The sequence below is a fragment of the Molossus molossus genome, unplaced genomic scaffold (genome assembly GCF_014108415.1).
Source record: "Molossus molossus isolate mMolMol1 unplaced genomic scaffold, mMolMol1.p scaffold_m16_p_7, whole genome shotgun sequence".
Classification (NCBI taxonomy): Eukaryota; Metazoa; Chordata; class Mammalia; order Chiroptera; family Molossidae; genus Molossus; species Molossus molossus.
Window position 1 is genome coordinate 23825769 of NW_023425401.1, and position 16727 is coordinate 23842495.

The 16727-nt window shown below is 37.2% G+C and overlaps 1 protein-coding gene across 5 annotated transcripts in view; it reads left to right on the forward strand.

Moving 5' to 3' along the window:
* DGKB (diacylglycerol kinase beta) overlaps positions 1-16727 on the forward strand; it is a 589512-nt gene that overhangs the window by 414882 nt on the left and 157903 nt on the right. For all 5 annotated transcript variants that reach the window (XM_036246648.1, XM_036246646.1, XM_036246647.1 and 2 more), the window contains one exon: positions 6758-6848. In XM_036246648.1, the coding sequence (XP_036102541.1) occupies positions 6758-6848 (91 nt within the window). The remainder of the gene's footprint in view (positions 1-6757; positions 6849-16727) is intronic.

A 16727-nucleotide genomic window follows, 5' to 3' on the forward strand; every position in this document is an offset into this window, starting at 1 on the left:
TTATTAAAATAAAGTTAATGAGCCCAACTGGTGTAGCTCAGTGGTTGAGCATCGACCCATGCACCAAGAGGTCACTGGTTCGATTCTTGGTCAGGGCACATGCCCAAGTTGTGGGCCCGATCCCCAGTGGGGGTCATGCAGGAGGTGGCCAGTCGATGTTCTTGCTCATCGATGTTTCTATCTCTCTCTCCCTCTCCTTTCCTCTCTCTAAAATCAATAAAGAAAAAAGATTTTCTAAATAAATAAATAAAATTGAGACTTCAGGTCAAGAGGGCGGGTAGGTAAACGCGGTATCCGTCCTCCCACAACCACATCAAAGTTACAACTAAACTACAGAACAACCATCATTCAGAAACGCCTGAAATCGAGCTGAACGGAAGTCCTACAGCTACGGAATTAAAGCAGCAGCCACACGAGACTGGTAGGAGGGCAGAGGGGACGGGCTGGTCCCACACCCACGTGTGGCGGATAAAAATCAGGAGGACACCTCGGCTGGGAAGGTCCTCCCTGAGGACTGAGGGGTCCCCGTCCCACACCAGGTGCCCCGCTCAGGGTTCCAGTGCCAGGAAGAGAGTCCCCATAACTTCTGGCTGGAAAAACCAGTGGGAACTGAGGCTCAGGGAGGCTGAAGCAGCTGGAGCCCCAGGCAGCTCCTTAAAGGGCCCACGCACGGACTTACTCGGACTCGCACCCTCCAGGCTCCAGCATGGGGGAGGCAGCTTGATAGGCACCAGAGTCATATGGGGAAGAACTGATTTGTTTGGCATTGGAGTGAGGGCTGGAGAGGCAGCTTTCTCCTGGACAGACGTGCTGTCAGAGGCCTTTGTTCCTTTGGTGAGCCCTTCCCTGGGGCAGCAGACAGCCCCCATATCTGGAACCCCAGCAACCTGGCTCACACTGATAGCCCCACCCTGGTGACTCCCTGAGGCCCCGCCCCGCCCAACTTCTAGGTCCACCCAAGTAGTTGCCAGTTGCTTTACCATAGGATTGGTCTGTCTTGGATCCTGCTTCAGGTTTTCCTAAATTCTTTCAAACAAGCAGCATCTGGTCTCAGCGAGCCCCATACCTCTCCTTAAGTAATACACAGAAACAAACACAGGGAGGCAGCCGAAGTGAGGAGACAAAGAAACAGGTCCCAAATGAAAGAACAGAACAAAACCCCAGGAAGAGAACTAAGCGAAATGGAGATAAGCAAACTAACAGATGCTGAGTTCAAAACACTGCTTATAAGGATGCTCAATGAACCTCAGCAAACTTAGTGAGGGCTTCAAGAGCATATAAAAGGACCAGTCAGAAGTGAAGGAGGCACTAACTGAAATAAATAATAATTTACACAGATTCAATTGTAGAGTAGGAAAAACCAAGAAGCAAAACATCGACTTGGAATATAAGGAAGCAAAAAATACCCAATCAAAACAGCAAAAAGAAAAAAGAATCCAAAAAAATGAGGATAGTATAAGGAGCCTCTGGGACAACTTCAAGTGTGCCAACATTCGTACCTTGGGGGTGCGAGAAGGAGAAGAGAGAACAAGAAATGGAAAACCTATTGGAAACAATAACGGCAGAAAACTTCCCTAACTTGGTGAAGGAAACAGACATACAAGTCCAGGAAGCACAGACAGTCCCAAACAAGATGAACCCCAAGAGGCTCACACCAACACACATCATCATCAAAATGCAAAAGGTTCAAGACAAAGAGAGAATCTTAAAAGCAGCAAGAGGAAAGTAGTTAGTTACCTACAAAGGAGTTCCCATAAGACTGTCAGCTGATTTCTTAAAAGAAACTTTGCAGGCCAGAAGGGAGTGGCAAAAAATATTCAGAGTGATGAAAAGCAAGAACCTGCAACCAAGATTACTCTATCCTGTAAAGCTGTCATTTAGAATCGATGGCCATATAAAGAGTTTCCCAAACAAGGAAAAGCTAAAGGAGTTCATCACCACCAAACCATTTGAAGGGTCTTCTTGAAGACAAAGATAAAAAATATGAACAAACAATGGCAATAAATACATATCTATCGACAATGAATCTACAAACAAAATGAACAAGCAGAACAGAAACATTCTCATAGATACAGAGAACATTTTGTTGGTTGCCAGATGGGAGGGGGTTGGGAGAATGGGTGAAAATGGTGAAGGGATTAAGAAGTACAAATTAGTTGTTAGACTGACAAACCTCAAAGGGAAGAGGGGCTTGGGAGGTGGGAAGAAATAAGCCAAAGAACTTATATGTATATATGCATAACCAACGGACACAGACAACAGTGTTAGGAAAGGCAGGAGGGGGGCAGGAGTGGGGAGGAGGGGGTCAATGGGGGAAAAATGAGGAAAATTTGTAATACATTCAACAATAAAAATAAGTTTAAAATATTAAATAAATAAATAAAATTAATAAATGGTTAGCAACATTGTTCTCCATGAGAAAATAATTTTAAAACCAGATTTGAAATGATGCTTGCAGTACTTTCAAAACAAGGCAGAAGTGAAAGAAAGCTTATGAAAAAAATCGATATTTGAAATATCCTTAATGAGTAAAAATATATTCATTTAAAATCCATTTAACTAAGCTTCTTAAGATATCATGCTGTTGCTTTCATTTCAAAAGCAAAGGTTCCAAAGGACTCTATGTTCTCATTGGATGAGCATGCTATCCATACAGTATAGATAGAATCACTTAGATAAGGATGCTTGAAAACAAGATTTCTTAGCTATCCATGTTAAATGTTTTCCTATATTGCCACTAAATACATAAAATAATAAAAGAAACACACCAATGAGAATGTTGACCTTTAATTTAAGAGTAATTTCACTGAATTAAAACTTTCTGTGTTCATGAATTTTGAGCTTTTTACTATAAGATAAATGAGGCAATTTCCACTCTCTCTGTATGTTGCATCTTTGTGAAAAGTGAGCTTCATATCTACTTAGGTTCTTTGGTATTCTTTTTGGGGAGTGTACTACCAATTCATGTTTGGTTTGCTTTCTTTTATGTTTGCTGCCTTAAAATTACTTAGCAGACAAGAGCCAAATCAAGAGTCATGCAAACCAGGAAGAAAAATTCTAGGAAAAATACTTTTCTAGAAATTAAATTACATATTTTAAAGTTTAGTACCTAGCCCGGCTGGCGTGGATCCATGGTTGAGTGTCGACCCCTGCACTAAGAGGTTGCCCGTTCGATTCCTGGTCAGGGCACATGCCCAGGTGTGGGGCAGATCCCCAGTGGGGGGCATGCAGGAGGTGGCCAATCGATGTTCTCTCTCACTGATGTTTCTCTCTCTCCCTTCCTCTCTTTCTAAAATCAATAAAGGAACAAAAAATTTTTAAATAAAATTTAGTACTTAGAGAACTAAATTCTAACTACATTTCATAATGACAAGAATTATTATGTTTTTACTTGAGCAAGTAACTCCAACAGTTTATATTTCCCTAAGGGTACTTAAAAGAAGCAAAATTACTGTTAATAAGACAATGCCTGGTAAATATGAGCTAACTTTTTCATTTTTTTACCTGAACTTCTAGTAGGCAAGCTAACTTTAAATATTAAACTGAAACATGTGGACTTACAATTAATTCATTGAAATAGGTTTTAATATATGAATTAAAATTATAATAGTATGAATAACTTTTTTTGCTAGGACACTCTTCATCATACTTGCAATCACAAAACCTGTCTATGAATACAATAAATAAGACTTTGGTCTGAACATTTCACAGTGGGTTAAATGTCTGGTCTTCTTATTTTTAAAGTCAGAGCTATGTGTTTTCTTTAACAAATTTGAGATTGAATTATTTGGATCATTTTCTAATGTGAGCCGTAAGAATAAATAGGACACATGCTTAAATGTAGTGGGGTTTTTTTTTTCTTCTTTTTGCATTTCTACAACCCAAAGACCAGTTGGGTTGGAAAAAAAAATAAAATTTAACAGCTTTTAATTTGTCATGTGGAATCTGACTCTATGTGCTTTTTACTACCTCCATATATTTATCTAAGTGAAGCATAAAATGGCTGTAATAATGGGGAATTTAAAGCAGCTTTTGCACATGAGCAGTAATGCTAACTAATATGCGGAATAAGCCCTGAATGTAAATTCACAGACTTTCTGTTTCTTGTGTTTACTGAGGTATGTGTCGGTTAGCCGATGTAAGTGCCTCATCATCCTCACTAAGCTATAAAAAACTTTGATGGGGAGAATGGAAAAAATATATATAGGGAGTAATTTATATGCAACCAGAAGCCTTGTATTTATATTTAATTTTCAAACTGCAAGACAATATCCATTAGGTCACAGACCCGCTGAAATGTAAGTCCATAGCCTTTTGCTGGGGTGCTTCCTGGAGAACCTCAGTAGGGCAGAAATAAGTACAATCTACAGTCTCCAGTTCCAATCAATTCACCTCATTGATGTCCCTTGCTATGACCGCCTCTCCTCCATTTCCCTTGAGACTTGGCTTAGACCTTTACTTATATTACATTTGTGCTATTCCAACAACCACATTTCTGTCCACAGTGCCCACTTAATTCATTTCTGCTAGACTTACTGGCCCATCTAACAAAGCTGGCCATGTCACTGTACTGCTGGTAACTGTCTGTCAGCATCCCATTCATCAATAACTTCAAGGCCAGCTCCTGAACTTGGCTTCCATGTTCTGAACACCCCCTTGCTGGTTTGCAGGCAACATTCTGCGAAGTTCTATTGCACTCCCAAAGCACCCAGAAATTGTCACATCTTCCTCCTGTGTGCCTTCTGCTTAGCTATTAGAAAGTCACCTTCTGAAGTGCTCTGGCCTCCCCGAGGTACAAGTAGTTGATGTGTTGAAGTGTTTTCTCACAATATGTTGCTCATATTTCATTGAGAGATTAAATGTTAAGTTATTATATGTGCCCATAACTTTAAACATTCTCAGCTCCCTGTCGATGAAGATAATTGCATTTATATTTGCATCCAAAGCACTGGACACGGTGGAATATGGAAGTGAAGGTTCTCACTGAACATTTGTGCAATGAATGACTGTATGAACAGAGGAATCCGGTGAGGTCTGGAGAAAAGTCCAACACAAAACAATGTTGTTAGCAAACTTGCCGAATGGAGTAAACAGTTCCAAACTCTTATGAAATGTATACTAATTATTATTCTGAGGTTGTCTCGAGACCACCTCCTACAGACCAACATTTTCTTCTCAATATACCAAATGCTAGAAGTTTTCATCATAATGAAAACCATTAGAAAAATATTTTTAATTTTATCTAGCTTTAGCCAGTGTACTGTTCGCAAAAGTATATCTATAAAGTAGATATTTGCACTAATTTTAATATAAACTTGCATATAGGTTCAGGTCCACAGATCTTGGTGTTAAGTGTTTCAATCTGTGTAAGTACTATTATTTATTTTTATATACTCAGATATATGAAATCAGGCCATAACTCAAAGAAAATATTCTCTAGAGCAGAATAAAATCTAGTGAAAGCTATATTGGTGTTCAGATTACTGGTCTAAACATGTTATTAATACAAGAAGAGCTAATGAAAAATTTTTTTATTAAATTAATAAAACCTTGTATGAGGCTAAATATTACTGAATACACCTAGATGAGATTACTTTTATAATTTGTAATGTCACATCAGTGAACTCTATTCAATATAGCATAATAATAAGCACTGTATTAGGTTTTATGTCATTTTCCATAAATAAAATAGGGTTTAATTAAGTAGTGAGATCCTTGCCAAATGTCTTTTTTAATTGTTGAAACATTTTACATTCTGATGTGAAAAGCACATAGCAATATTTTTGTCAAAAATAATAATTTGATGTGAGGGGCATATTTGAATATCATAGCATAATTTCTTTCTGTTTGTCCATATGTGTGAAAACATTATCTCCTTTTACCTATTTCCTTCTCATTGAGGACATGATAACTTATTAGGATATGTATGATTAAAAACTGCATTTTTTCATAAGAATGCATTTTAAATCCAATACTTAATAATATAAAATCTAGTCAACCTTTGTGTAATTCTATTAAATGATTATACATTTAATTAAGTGTCACAGAGAAATAAAGATATCATCAATGGGTCATGGGAGAAAATAAATTTTGAGCATCTTACTTCCAGATTAAATACTGCAATATTTTAAACTACATTTTCTTTGCAACTTCTGTTATATTGATAAAATAATTATCTTTAGTTCTTCTATGCTGTATCATAATTTCCCACTATCGTTCATAAAAAGAGGGCAATATCTTATTGAAATAACTAATGATTATGCCCCCCCAATACTAAAAATTTTAACTTTATGAATAACCACTATTTTTAATATGCTATCCGATTATGCCAATGTTTGTTGAATACATAGCCATCTAGAAAAATCTAGCATTTTAACTTAGTTTCATTTTTTCCCATGAAAAGCTTGTTTTTCCCTCTTTATGAGTGGCTAGTCTAAAATAAAGTTGTCCAAGAACAAGCTAAGACTAATAAGCACTATAATCATATATTAAGAAGTGGGCAACCAATATATAGAAAAGTCAAAGATATACTTGAATCTGTCAGATCAATACATTCTTGTAATTCCCTCAGGGACAATCATACAGTTTGACACCAACATTTAAGCTTTGAAAATTATGTGCCCATCTATTACATTGTGGATGGTACATGTCCTTAAACCTTTTCTATCACTTATAACGCAAGACAGGGCTACCTCGTTTAAAAAATCCTGTCTGTTATTGATCACTGCCTAAGCTGCCTGTTCCTTTCCTTTTTCAGAATGAAGAACAAATTTTGGTATTTTGAGTTTGGCACATCTGAAACTTTCTCAGCCACCTGCAAGAAGCTACATGAATCGGTAGAAATAGAAGTAAGAAAAATTAATTCTCTTTCGTAATACTATCAAATGGCTTCAGCTTGGTTATTCATGTGTTTTGGGTAGTCCGTGGAAGGAGTTTTGTTTTGTGCAGTCCGTATAGTTTATCCATGATTCTAAAATTTCATTTCTGCCACTCATTGGGAATTTAGCATGCTGTGAAATATTAGTACAAAGTTTGAGTATGAGTTATTTGAATATAATATAAGAGAAGGAGAGGTAGAACACAACTTTAGAAACCAATGGAGAAGTTCCTGGGTATAGTGTAGATTTAAAAAAAAAAAAAAAAAGTAAGATTAAAGAAAGTACTTGAAAAGTTGCGAGATATATTAAACACCTTATTATGTTCAGGTCTCAATGTCTTTTAACCTTTAAAACGTGGTTCATAAAAACTATACTTACTTTCATGAATACAGGTTAAAAAGTATACGTTTCCATTCTATTCCCATTCATTAACTAGATTTTTCTCAGTTTCTGGGGTTGCCATTTCCCCCATTACATGTATAGGAAGTGGAAAAGTCACAAGAGAGAGCAAAGACAGCAAGAAAAGATACACTTTGAAAAGATTTGTAGCAAATAGGTCTACCAAAAAATATAGACACTGTAGAACTAAAAGTTTCAGAGCTGGGTTATAATAGAAAATGACTGTGTTTTATTGAGAGATTTTAGGGGTTAAAGAAAAAGGAAAAGCTACATTTTGTTAAATGGTAAAGAAAAACCATAGGAAAAGAATTATGAAACAAGAACATCTCATGATTAGCTGATATGAATTGAGAAATAATGGCTACAACACTTTTCATTTAAAAAATAAATGCCTAACTTGTCTCCTGAGATCAGAATCATTAGTGGCATATGTCCAGGTAATACGTGTAGTAAGCAAAAGTAGTTATGGACCACACAGTATCATAATGGTCTAGCATGGTTCTTCATTGTCCTACCTTTCTATAATTTACTGTTAATAATAAGAACAGCTAAGGTGGTGTTACTTCAGAATGTAACTTTTTGGGGGGCCTTTCATTTCATCATGATTGGTGGATAAATTGAGGGATTAGAAGGAGAATTGGTGGTCATGGAATGGAAAAAGTACTTCATGGCTAAATTAGATCAAACCCTGAAAAGGAATATAATCACAAAAGTAAATGGTTTGGGCTCAACACAGACTTTCTGTGATTACTGTTTATGAAGATATATATATTATTTATATATACATAGTGTTATGTATTTATATTATTGTATTTGTGCATATACACATATATTTATAAAAATACCTAAACCCCCCTTTTCCTTCTGAAATCTTATTTTTTTAATTCTTTATATAGTGGATATTAAACATTTCTTGCCCTCAGAATGCTCAAAAAAAATCTGTAGAAGAAGGAGAAAATGAAAAAATATATATATGTATGTAAGTATGACTTCCGGCTGAATGTAGGGTACATACTCCACCTCTCCTTACCTTATCCTGAACAGACTGAAAAAAGAAGTGATCTAGGAGAGATACTCCATGTACATGCATAGGAAAACTCAATAGCGTCAAGATGTCAGTTCTTCCCAACTGAATCTATATATTTAATACAATCCCAGTCAAAACCCTAGCATTATTTTATAATATTGACAACTGATTCTAATGTTTATGTGGAGAATTAAAAGACCCAGAGTAACCAGCAATGTTGAAGGAAAACAGAACTGGAGTACTGATACTACCTAACTTCAAGACTTAGTATAAAGCTACAATACTCAAAACAGTGTGATATTGGTGAAGAAATAGACAAAGAAATCAATGGAACAGAAAAGAGATCCCAGAAATACATCCCATACATACAGTTAATTGATCTTTGACAACAGAGGAAAGGCAATACAATGGAACAAAAAAAGGGCTTTTTAACATGGTTTTATATCAACTGGACATCCACAAGCAAAAGGTAAAAAAAAAAAAAAATCTAGACATAGACCTTCACTCTTAACAAAAATTAACTCAAAATTGATCAACAGACCTAAAGGTAAAATGTAAACTTGTAAGACTTCTAGAAGAAAACATAGGAAAATAACCAGATGGCTTTGGATATGGTGATGTCTTTTTAGATACAGTCCAGATATGAGGAAATGATTTATGAGCTGGACTTTGCTCTGTGAAAGACAATGTCAAGAGAATGAGCTAAGCCACAGATGGAGAGAAAATATTTGCACAAGACATGTCTGATCCAAGAGATACAAAGAACTCTTAAAACTCAACAATAAGAAAATAAACAACCCCATTGAAAAATAAGACAAAGATTTTAACAGACACCTTGCCAGAAAAAAATTAACAAAGGGCAAAGAAAAACAGACACCTCACCAAAAAAGATAAAGGGCAAAGAAATGATGCTCCAATGCAAATTAAAACAATGAGATACTACTGCCCACCTGTTAGAAGACGGAAAACATCAAATGCAGCTGAGGATGTGGAGAAACAGGAACTCTCATTCATTTCTTGTGGGAATGCAAAATGTAGAGCTACTTTGGAAGACAGTTTGACACTTCATTACAAAACTAAATATACTCTTACCATACAATCCATCAATCATGCTCCTTAGAGTTGAAAACTGATATCCATGCAAAAACCTGTACCTGGATATTTATAACAACTTAATTAATACTATTTTCCAAACTTGGAAGCAAGCAAGAGGTTCTTCAATAGCTGAATGGATAAATGCATTCACACGATTAATTATATGTGTCACAAGATGAAAAAATGCTCAAGAAAATGGTTTATATCATTTACCAAAAGACATTCATATGAAAATCAATGTGGAAAACATTGGTTTTCAAGTTAATAAACCATGAGATTAGTGATTTCCATAGTATAAAATTGTTGTGCCTTACATCTTATAGAAAAATCTGTTTAGAATGTTCCCCCAAGGAATCTGGACAACTGGAACTAAGTATTCTTCTTAGGCTGGTATTTCTACCTGCCCTCCAACTTTGACTTACCACCTCTGCAATTACTGGCTTGTTCTGGAAACCACTGCAATAACATTTATACATTCAAACCTACACTGTGCACTTTCCATTCTAGTGTTGCATGTCTTGAAATACTGTTGTAACTTTATATACTTATCTCAATTCTAAAATTCAGACTGTGTGTGTGTGTGTGTGTGTGTGTGTGTGTATGGATGGTAATATAAAATCTGCTTTTTGACTTTTTAATGAATCCAGTCTATCATATTAGCAGAATGCACCTTGCTACCCTCAAGGTTACTTCATAATTAAATACAGTGATACCTCGGTTCTCGAACATAATTCGTTCCAGGAGGACGGTCGAGAACCGAATTGTTCGAGAACCGAAGCAATGAAACCCAATAGGAAAGCGTGACTCCACAAAGCGTGACTCTCTCTCTGCACTCACACTGATGACGCAAGCAAGGCGCGCTGGGCCGAATGAACGCCATTCGGCTCAACTCGGCTCAACTCGGAAGTTCGAGTTCCAAATATTTGTTCGGATTCCGAGACAAAAGTTTCTCGAATCTCCTGGTCGAATACCGATTGGTCGAAAACCGAGGCGTTCGAGAACCGAGGTATCACTGTATAACAAAAACAGTGATTTGGAAATTTGATTCTGTTCCCTTTTGCTTTTTATTTGGCCTAAAATTTTACTGACTATGATTTGAAAATATATACCAGAGAATAAAACCACTTCAGGACAAGAGTACCTCATGTAATGGGTATATGTATTTTGTAATCAGTTTCTTCAAAACAAAGCATTTACTGCATGACCCTTCATTTCTCATTTCTCTTTGATACAGAAAGTTGTTTTTTTCCAAAGAGGGTGAACATTTGGAATAATATGAATATTATTGTTAATAGTTTATAATGACAGATCTAAGGTTTATCTATTATTAAATATACCACATGCTTCATGCTAACCAATGTACATACGTTATTTGATTTAATCTCCCTCAAAATCCTATGAATTAGAGAAATTTTGTCTCCATTGAGCAGATGAACATTTTCTTTAATAATATAAGAAAAATAAGAATTCTGTTGCTGCCAAAATGTTTAAATCTAAGGAAACAAATATATTGAAGGTTTTATATGTGTGTGTGTGTGTATGTGTGTATAAATTGATGATATATATGGTGAGAGAGATTAAGAAAGTTGAAATTGTTAATTTAAAGAATATTAGTTATCTTCTAATTTTTTTACAAAAGACAAAGAAATGAAAATTTTTAAATTTTTAATACAATATATTAAAAGCAAAGTTTGTATTAAACTATTTGGGACATGTACCTAAGGGTCTCAGGTCAACGTTTGTCATCAAAACTACAAAGTTTATGGGTTTTAATTTGCTGCATATACCAGGCAAAGTTATTGGAGAATAACATAGCCCATTCTCCGAAGTAGTTCAGTCTTTTGGTTGTCAGTGAGAATAGAAAGGATGGTAAGTGTTAAGGCAAAGAATTTTCATCCCCAAATACTGAGATTTGTCTGAAAGATTATGCATGTCTATAAAAACGTCAATGATCTCAAGAATTAATCAACAGCCCTGGCTGATGTGGCTCAGTTGATTGAGCATCATCAACAGCACCAAAAGGTCGGGAGTTCAATTCCCCACCAGGGCACATGCCCGAGTTGTGGGCTTGATCCCCACTAGGGGCACTGAAGGGTTGCCTCCTGCGTAACCCCTAGTGGGGATCAAGCCAGAGGCAACCCATCAGTGTTTCCCTCTTTCTCTCCCTTCCTCTCTCTAAAAACAATAAAAACATATTGTTTTTAAAAAATTAATAAACAGCAATAACAATGTCAGGGACACAAAATAGATTAGCAAAATTCGAAGGATAAGATTATCATCGCCTGCCCAGAGTGGAAAGCACAGAGTGCTTAAAGGCAGTAGGCTCGAGTTTCTCAGGTTCGTCTCTGCCCACCTGCATCAAGGTGATCCTGGTTGCTCTTCCAACATGTGCTCCGCGGGCCCTCATCTGGTCTCAGCCCTACCAAAGCGCAGTCTACAGTCTCGGGTAGGGAAATGAAACTTGTGAAAGGACATTCTTTTTTTGTTTTTTAAAACCCCTTTATCAAGGCATGGTTCAAATACAAAAAAGCTGTACATACTTAATGTATACCTCTTACACGTTTGGAGATGAGTATATAACTATGAAACCATCACCACACTCCCTGCCATCAACATATCCTTCAACTCCAAAAGTTTCATCCTTGTGTGTGTGTGTGTGTGTGTGTGTGTGTGTGTGTGTGTGAGAGAGAGAGAGAGAGAGAGAGAGAGAGAGAAGAACACTTACAATATCCACCCTCTCTTCCAAAGATTCCGGGTGATTTTTTTGGCAATGAAATTCTAGAAGCAGTGATGAAGGAGTGAATACAGTAAGGACCTCAACAATGATGGTACCAGGAAACCAAAGTTGGACTCATTAAGTCCAAAACAACAAATATCTTCTTTTGCAAGAACAAAAAATGTGGTGATGGTGAGACCTAGCAGTAAGATCAATGTATCACAGTTTTTCGTAGTGAGGAGAGTAAGAAGAAATGTGAGGGAGAAGAGGAGCGAATGACCAAACACTGAAAATTCTCTTTTGTGTTTATCAGAAGTTATTCTTAATAAACTAACTTTGGGTAAGAATTCTAATGTTCCAGTGATAATTTCTAGCTTTCACAGCTTCTACTAAAGAAAAATGTGTAACAAAACTGGTTTTCTGTTTATGTTATAGCTAATGCTTGTTATCTTGAGCCAGCAATATTACTAAAATCATCTAACAGGCATGTTCTGAGCCCCTCCATGAAAATTTTTTTATAGGTAAAACTTATAAAATATATTTTTAAAATATGGAGTTTGATCACTGGGAAAATACAGAGAACCTCAGCCTTCAAATATCTGGAGAGAAAGTGTTAAGCCATTTATGTATATATTTGTGTTTTGTTTTTAATCCTCGCCTGAGAACATTTTTGCATTTATCTTCAGATAGAGCAGGAGGGAGAGAAGGAGGAAGAGACAGAGAGAGAGAAACATCGACTTGAGTTAGACACATCCACTGGTTGCCACCCACACAACCCCAGCTGGGGCCCGGTACGTGCAACCAAGGTACGTGCCCTTAGCAGGAACCGAACCCGGATCTCTCTGGTCCATGGGCCGTCGCTCTAACCGCTGAGCCAAACCGGCCAGGTCTATATTTGTGCTTTAACTGATAGGTTTGCTGCTGTAATTTTCAGCAAAAACATAAATAATATTGTCTTATAAATTAAATGTGAATGTGCAGAAACTCTACTAAAAGCAGACTTAGATAAGTCATTTTACTGGATGTTATTTTAGACAATGAACAAAGAAATGTTCTTGTATTTTATTGAGCAAAATCTGAAGAGTTTTTATCTGACCTCAGCATAAAATTAGACTCACTATGAAAAAAAAAAGTTTTATAGTTTATCATTAATTTTCTTATTAAAATTTTTTTCATATTTACAGTTTTCTTCACATGTTTTGAATGTTCTTATCAAATGACATGTGAACTGAATGTAAAATACAAATTCACATATAAGAACATGTGCTTAACACCTCTGTGTAGTATGGTGCAGGGTATATTAGTTAGTAAACCAGGATTAAAACTCTTTGGCAAAGAAATTGAAACCATCCTCTTTTCTTTTAGGCAAATTTCCCTGGAATAAGATCTGCCCTTTACCACTGAAGACTGGCCAAAGCTCTCTGCCTTTGCGAACAGCTCCCCTAGTCCGATATGTTAACGACCTTTTTTCTCCATAATAAAAATATTCAGGATTTATTGACTGACCGAGGCTGTTAGCTTTTTAAGCTTTTATATTCTTTCCCTCTGTAGCTACCTTTTTAAAAACCATCAATCTTCAGAGCGGATGAAAATATGATCTGACACGGTGTTATAACCTGTTTATATTTCTCGGCTCTCACTCAGCCTTTCTTCCCACGCCCCGCACTGTGTGCGTGGGAACGAGCCCTGAGCGCTTCCAGACCGGCCAGCACCACGTCAAAGCAAACACAGGAAGGTAGCCCGGGTCAAGATCTAGTGGAAACACATCATTAATAAATAGCCATTTATGTACGTACATTGCCCTCCTCGCTTAGGAACCTCGGAGTTCTTCGTCAATCTTTTTTTGGGATGCAGCAATTATTACTTTTCTCCCACTTTTTCGAGAGCTACTTACTCTGTTTCCTTAAAACTCCACGTGATGAGACTCTGAAGCTTGAACACATGAATAATAGTATACGCTGGTATTTTTTTTTTAACCTTTAATTTTTAAAATTAATTTATTTATTTTTGTTACAGACGTTTCTCCTTTTCCCCCCACTGATTCCCCCCTCCCACTCCCTCCCCACCTTGTCCCCAGCTTTGTTGTCCATGTGCATTGTTCATGCATACATGCATATAAGTTCTGTGGTTTCTCTCTCCCCCACCACCCCCTCTTCTGGGGATTGTCAGTCTGTACCCCACTTCCACGTCTCTGGGTCTACCCCATTCCTCAGACTGTTATGTTCATTATATTCCACAAATAAGTGAGATCATGTGATATTTGTATTTTTCAATTGTCACATGTAGCTCCTCCAGTTTTTGTGGGGTTTTTTTAAGCCTAGTTGCCAATCTGCTTCCCCTTTAGGTGGATGAACAAAGGCAGACTCCCTCCTTCCCTAATTCTGCAAGTAACTTGTCACAGTGGGGTTCTAAGGCCTCGTCAAATAATTGTCTTAGTGTACTGCCTGCTGCGTTCAATATTGAGTGAAAATGGAAGCCAGGCCCCGACTCCAGTTTATGTGGCAATTCTTCTGTTATTTAAATGATTTTAGTCAGTTTGGGGGAAACCAGACCTTTATAAATTAACAGCAGGGAAATACCAAAGGTGTCAGATTGCATATTTATCATCTTTTTCGTGTAACACTTAAATATGTATTAAGAAGTGACTGACATAAATTAGGCAGATTTCGGAAGCCACAGGCCATGGCTTGTAGGGGACCCCCTCCTGCTTGACATTTCATCCTTGTCAAAGATCAAATTATTTTAATTTAGGCTGCAAATTATAAGGAATGAAGACTTCTTTGTGGGAATTCCCTGTGGTAATCTGACTTTTGTTGTTACTGCTGCTTGTCAGTGTGCAAAAGATATAATATGCATGCAAATAAGGTTAAAAAATATGTACTATCTAATTATCCAGCCAGTACATTCCACTTGAAGACAGTAGGAGGCCTGACACACAGTATGTGTTTGATTCATTGAGGCCTGCAGGGTATTTACACAAGATTACTTTTAATTATGAAATTAATATCTGTTTATCTAGAATATATAGTGGTAAGTGAGTATACACATGAGTAGAATTCTTTAGTAAGAAGAAATCATCTTAATTTAATACATGAAAAGGAAGGGGGGAAAATCACTTGTTTCTAAGGAGGGTGGGGGGAAGACATCATCCAGACCTTGGTTTCACCCTCATTGAAACAATTTGAATGAAAATTTGGCACCTTCTCTAGGATTTATTTCCAGCCCTGCCAAGTAGGCTCAAGATGAGATGCTTTGTTTCAGTTTTTACATTTTCGTGAACAAGGGCAGTATGAGGGTCAGTACGAGGAGGCAGATGTAGGGGGGGAAGGTTTCCTATTGGTTTGGTTTTTGTTTTTATCATTTTGGTCTTGCATTAGCTCTTCCAGGTTCAAAAACCGTGACTGCCATGAGAAAGATAATGATGAAGTTACTAGCAATGTCTCTTTTCTATGATGAGACATGATTCGTAGACAATCCCGCTGCAGACACCCTTCAAGTTATAAAATACATATTCCTAACAGAGTGGGTTTTTTGTTTTGTAAAATAAACCTGCATATTGACATCTCTGTTCTCATAATGACTTATAACTGAACATGGGAGAACAAAGTGTGGGATAGGGTCGTGATTTCTACCATCTGAGAAAGCTCAAAACCAGCGAGTGACCAAAGTACTGTGGAGCCTGTCATTCTCCTCGCGTGTCCATCCGTGGAAATGAACATGAAATTCAAACTAGTTTAAAACCGACAACCCTGACGATCACAAAGTGTAGTCTGTTCGCAAGTTTTGTATTTTTCAGACAAACAAAACAAATCTGCCTAATTAATGAATTAAAAAAAAAATTATTGTTACAGCAGCTGCAAGCAATGGTGGGTTGGTGATTACGCTTACTGCCTCTCTCGGCATTCCCCTCACTCAGCCTACCTGGTCCTCCGCATTCATTTATTTTATTTATTTATTTTCTCTATTGATTCTAGAGAGTGGAAGGGAGAGGGAAAGAGAGACAGAAACAACGATGAGAGAGAACATTGATTGGCCACCTCCTGCATGCCCCCCACTGGAGATCGAGCCCACAACCTGGGCATGTGCCCTGACCGGGAATCGAACCGGTGACCTCTTGGTGCATGGGTCAACGCTCAACCACTGAGCCACACCGGCCAGTCTCCACATTCATTTAGATAACTGGCTTATACTGCCTTTACACTGCATCTGAGACTTTTTCTAGACCAAAAGAAAAGAAACCATCCTTGCCTATGCTAATGTAATTCAGAGCTCTTGCAATGGCTGTTTTGTACTTTCTCTTTTTTCAAAAGTCTCTAAACCACTTCTGTGCAACCATGGATTATGAATTCTGTTTGTTCACTTTCCCCTAATAGTGCCTTGAAGTATGTCCTAATATAGGAGGCAGTCGTTAATATTTCCACCTAAAATTTGACCAGACCCCAGAATCAACCTTTTTGGAACACATTGGAAATTTATAACTTTTATATATGCAGATATTGATGTGTCTCCTTCCCAAAGGCTTTCTGTAAACAACGAGACACTGATGATTCAATCTGATCATTTTTAAAGACTGTGAATGGTAACAGGTTAATGTCAGTGTCTGCCTTCTATT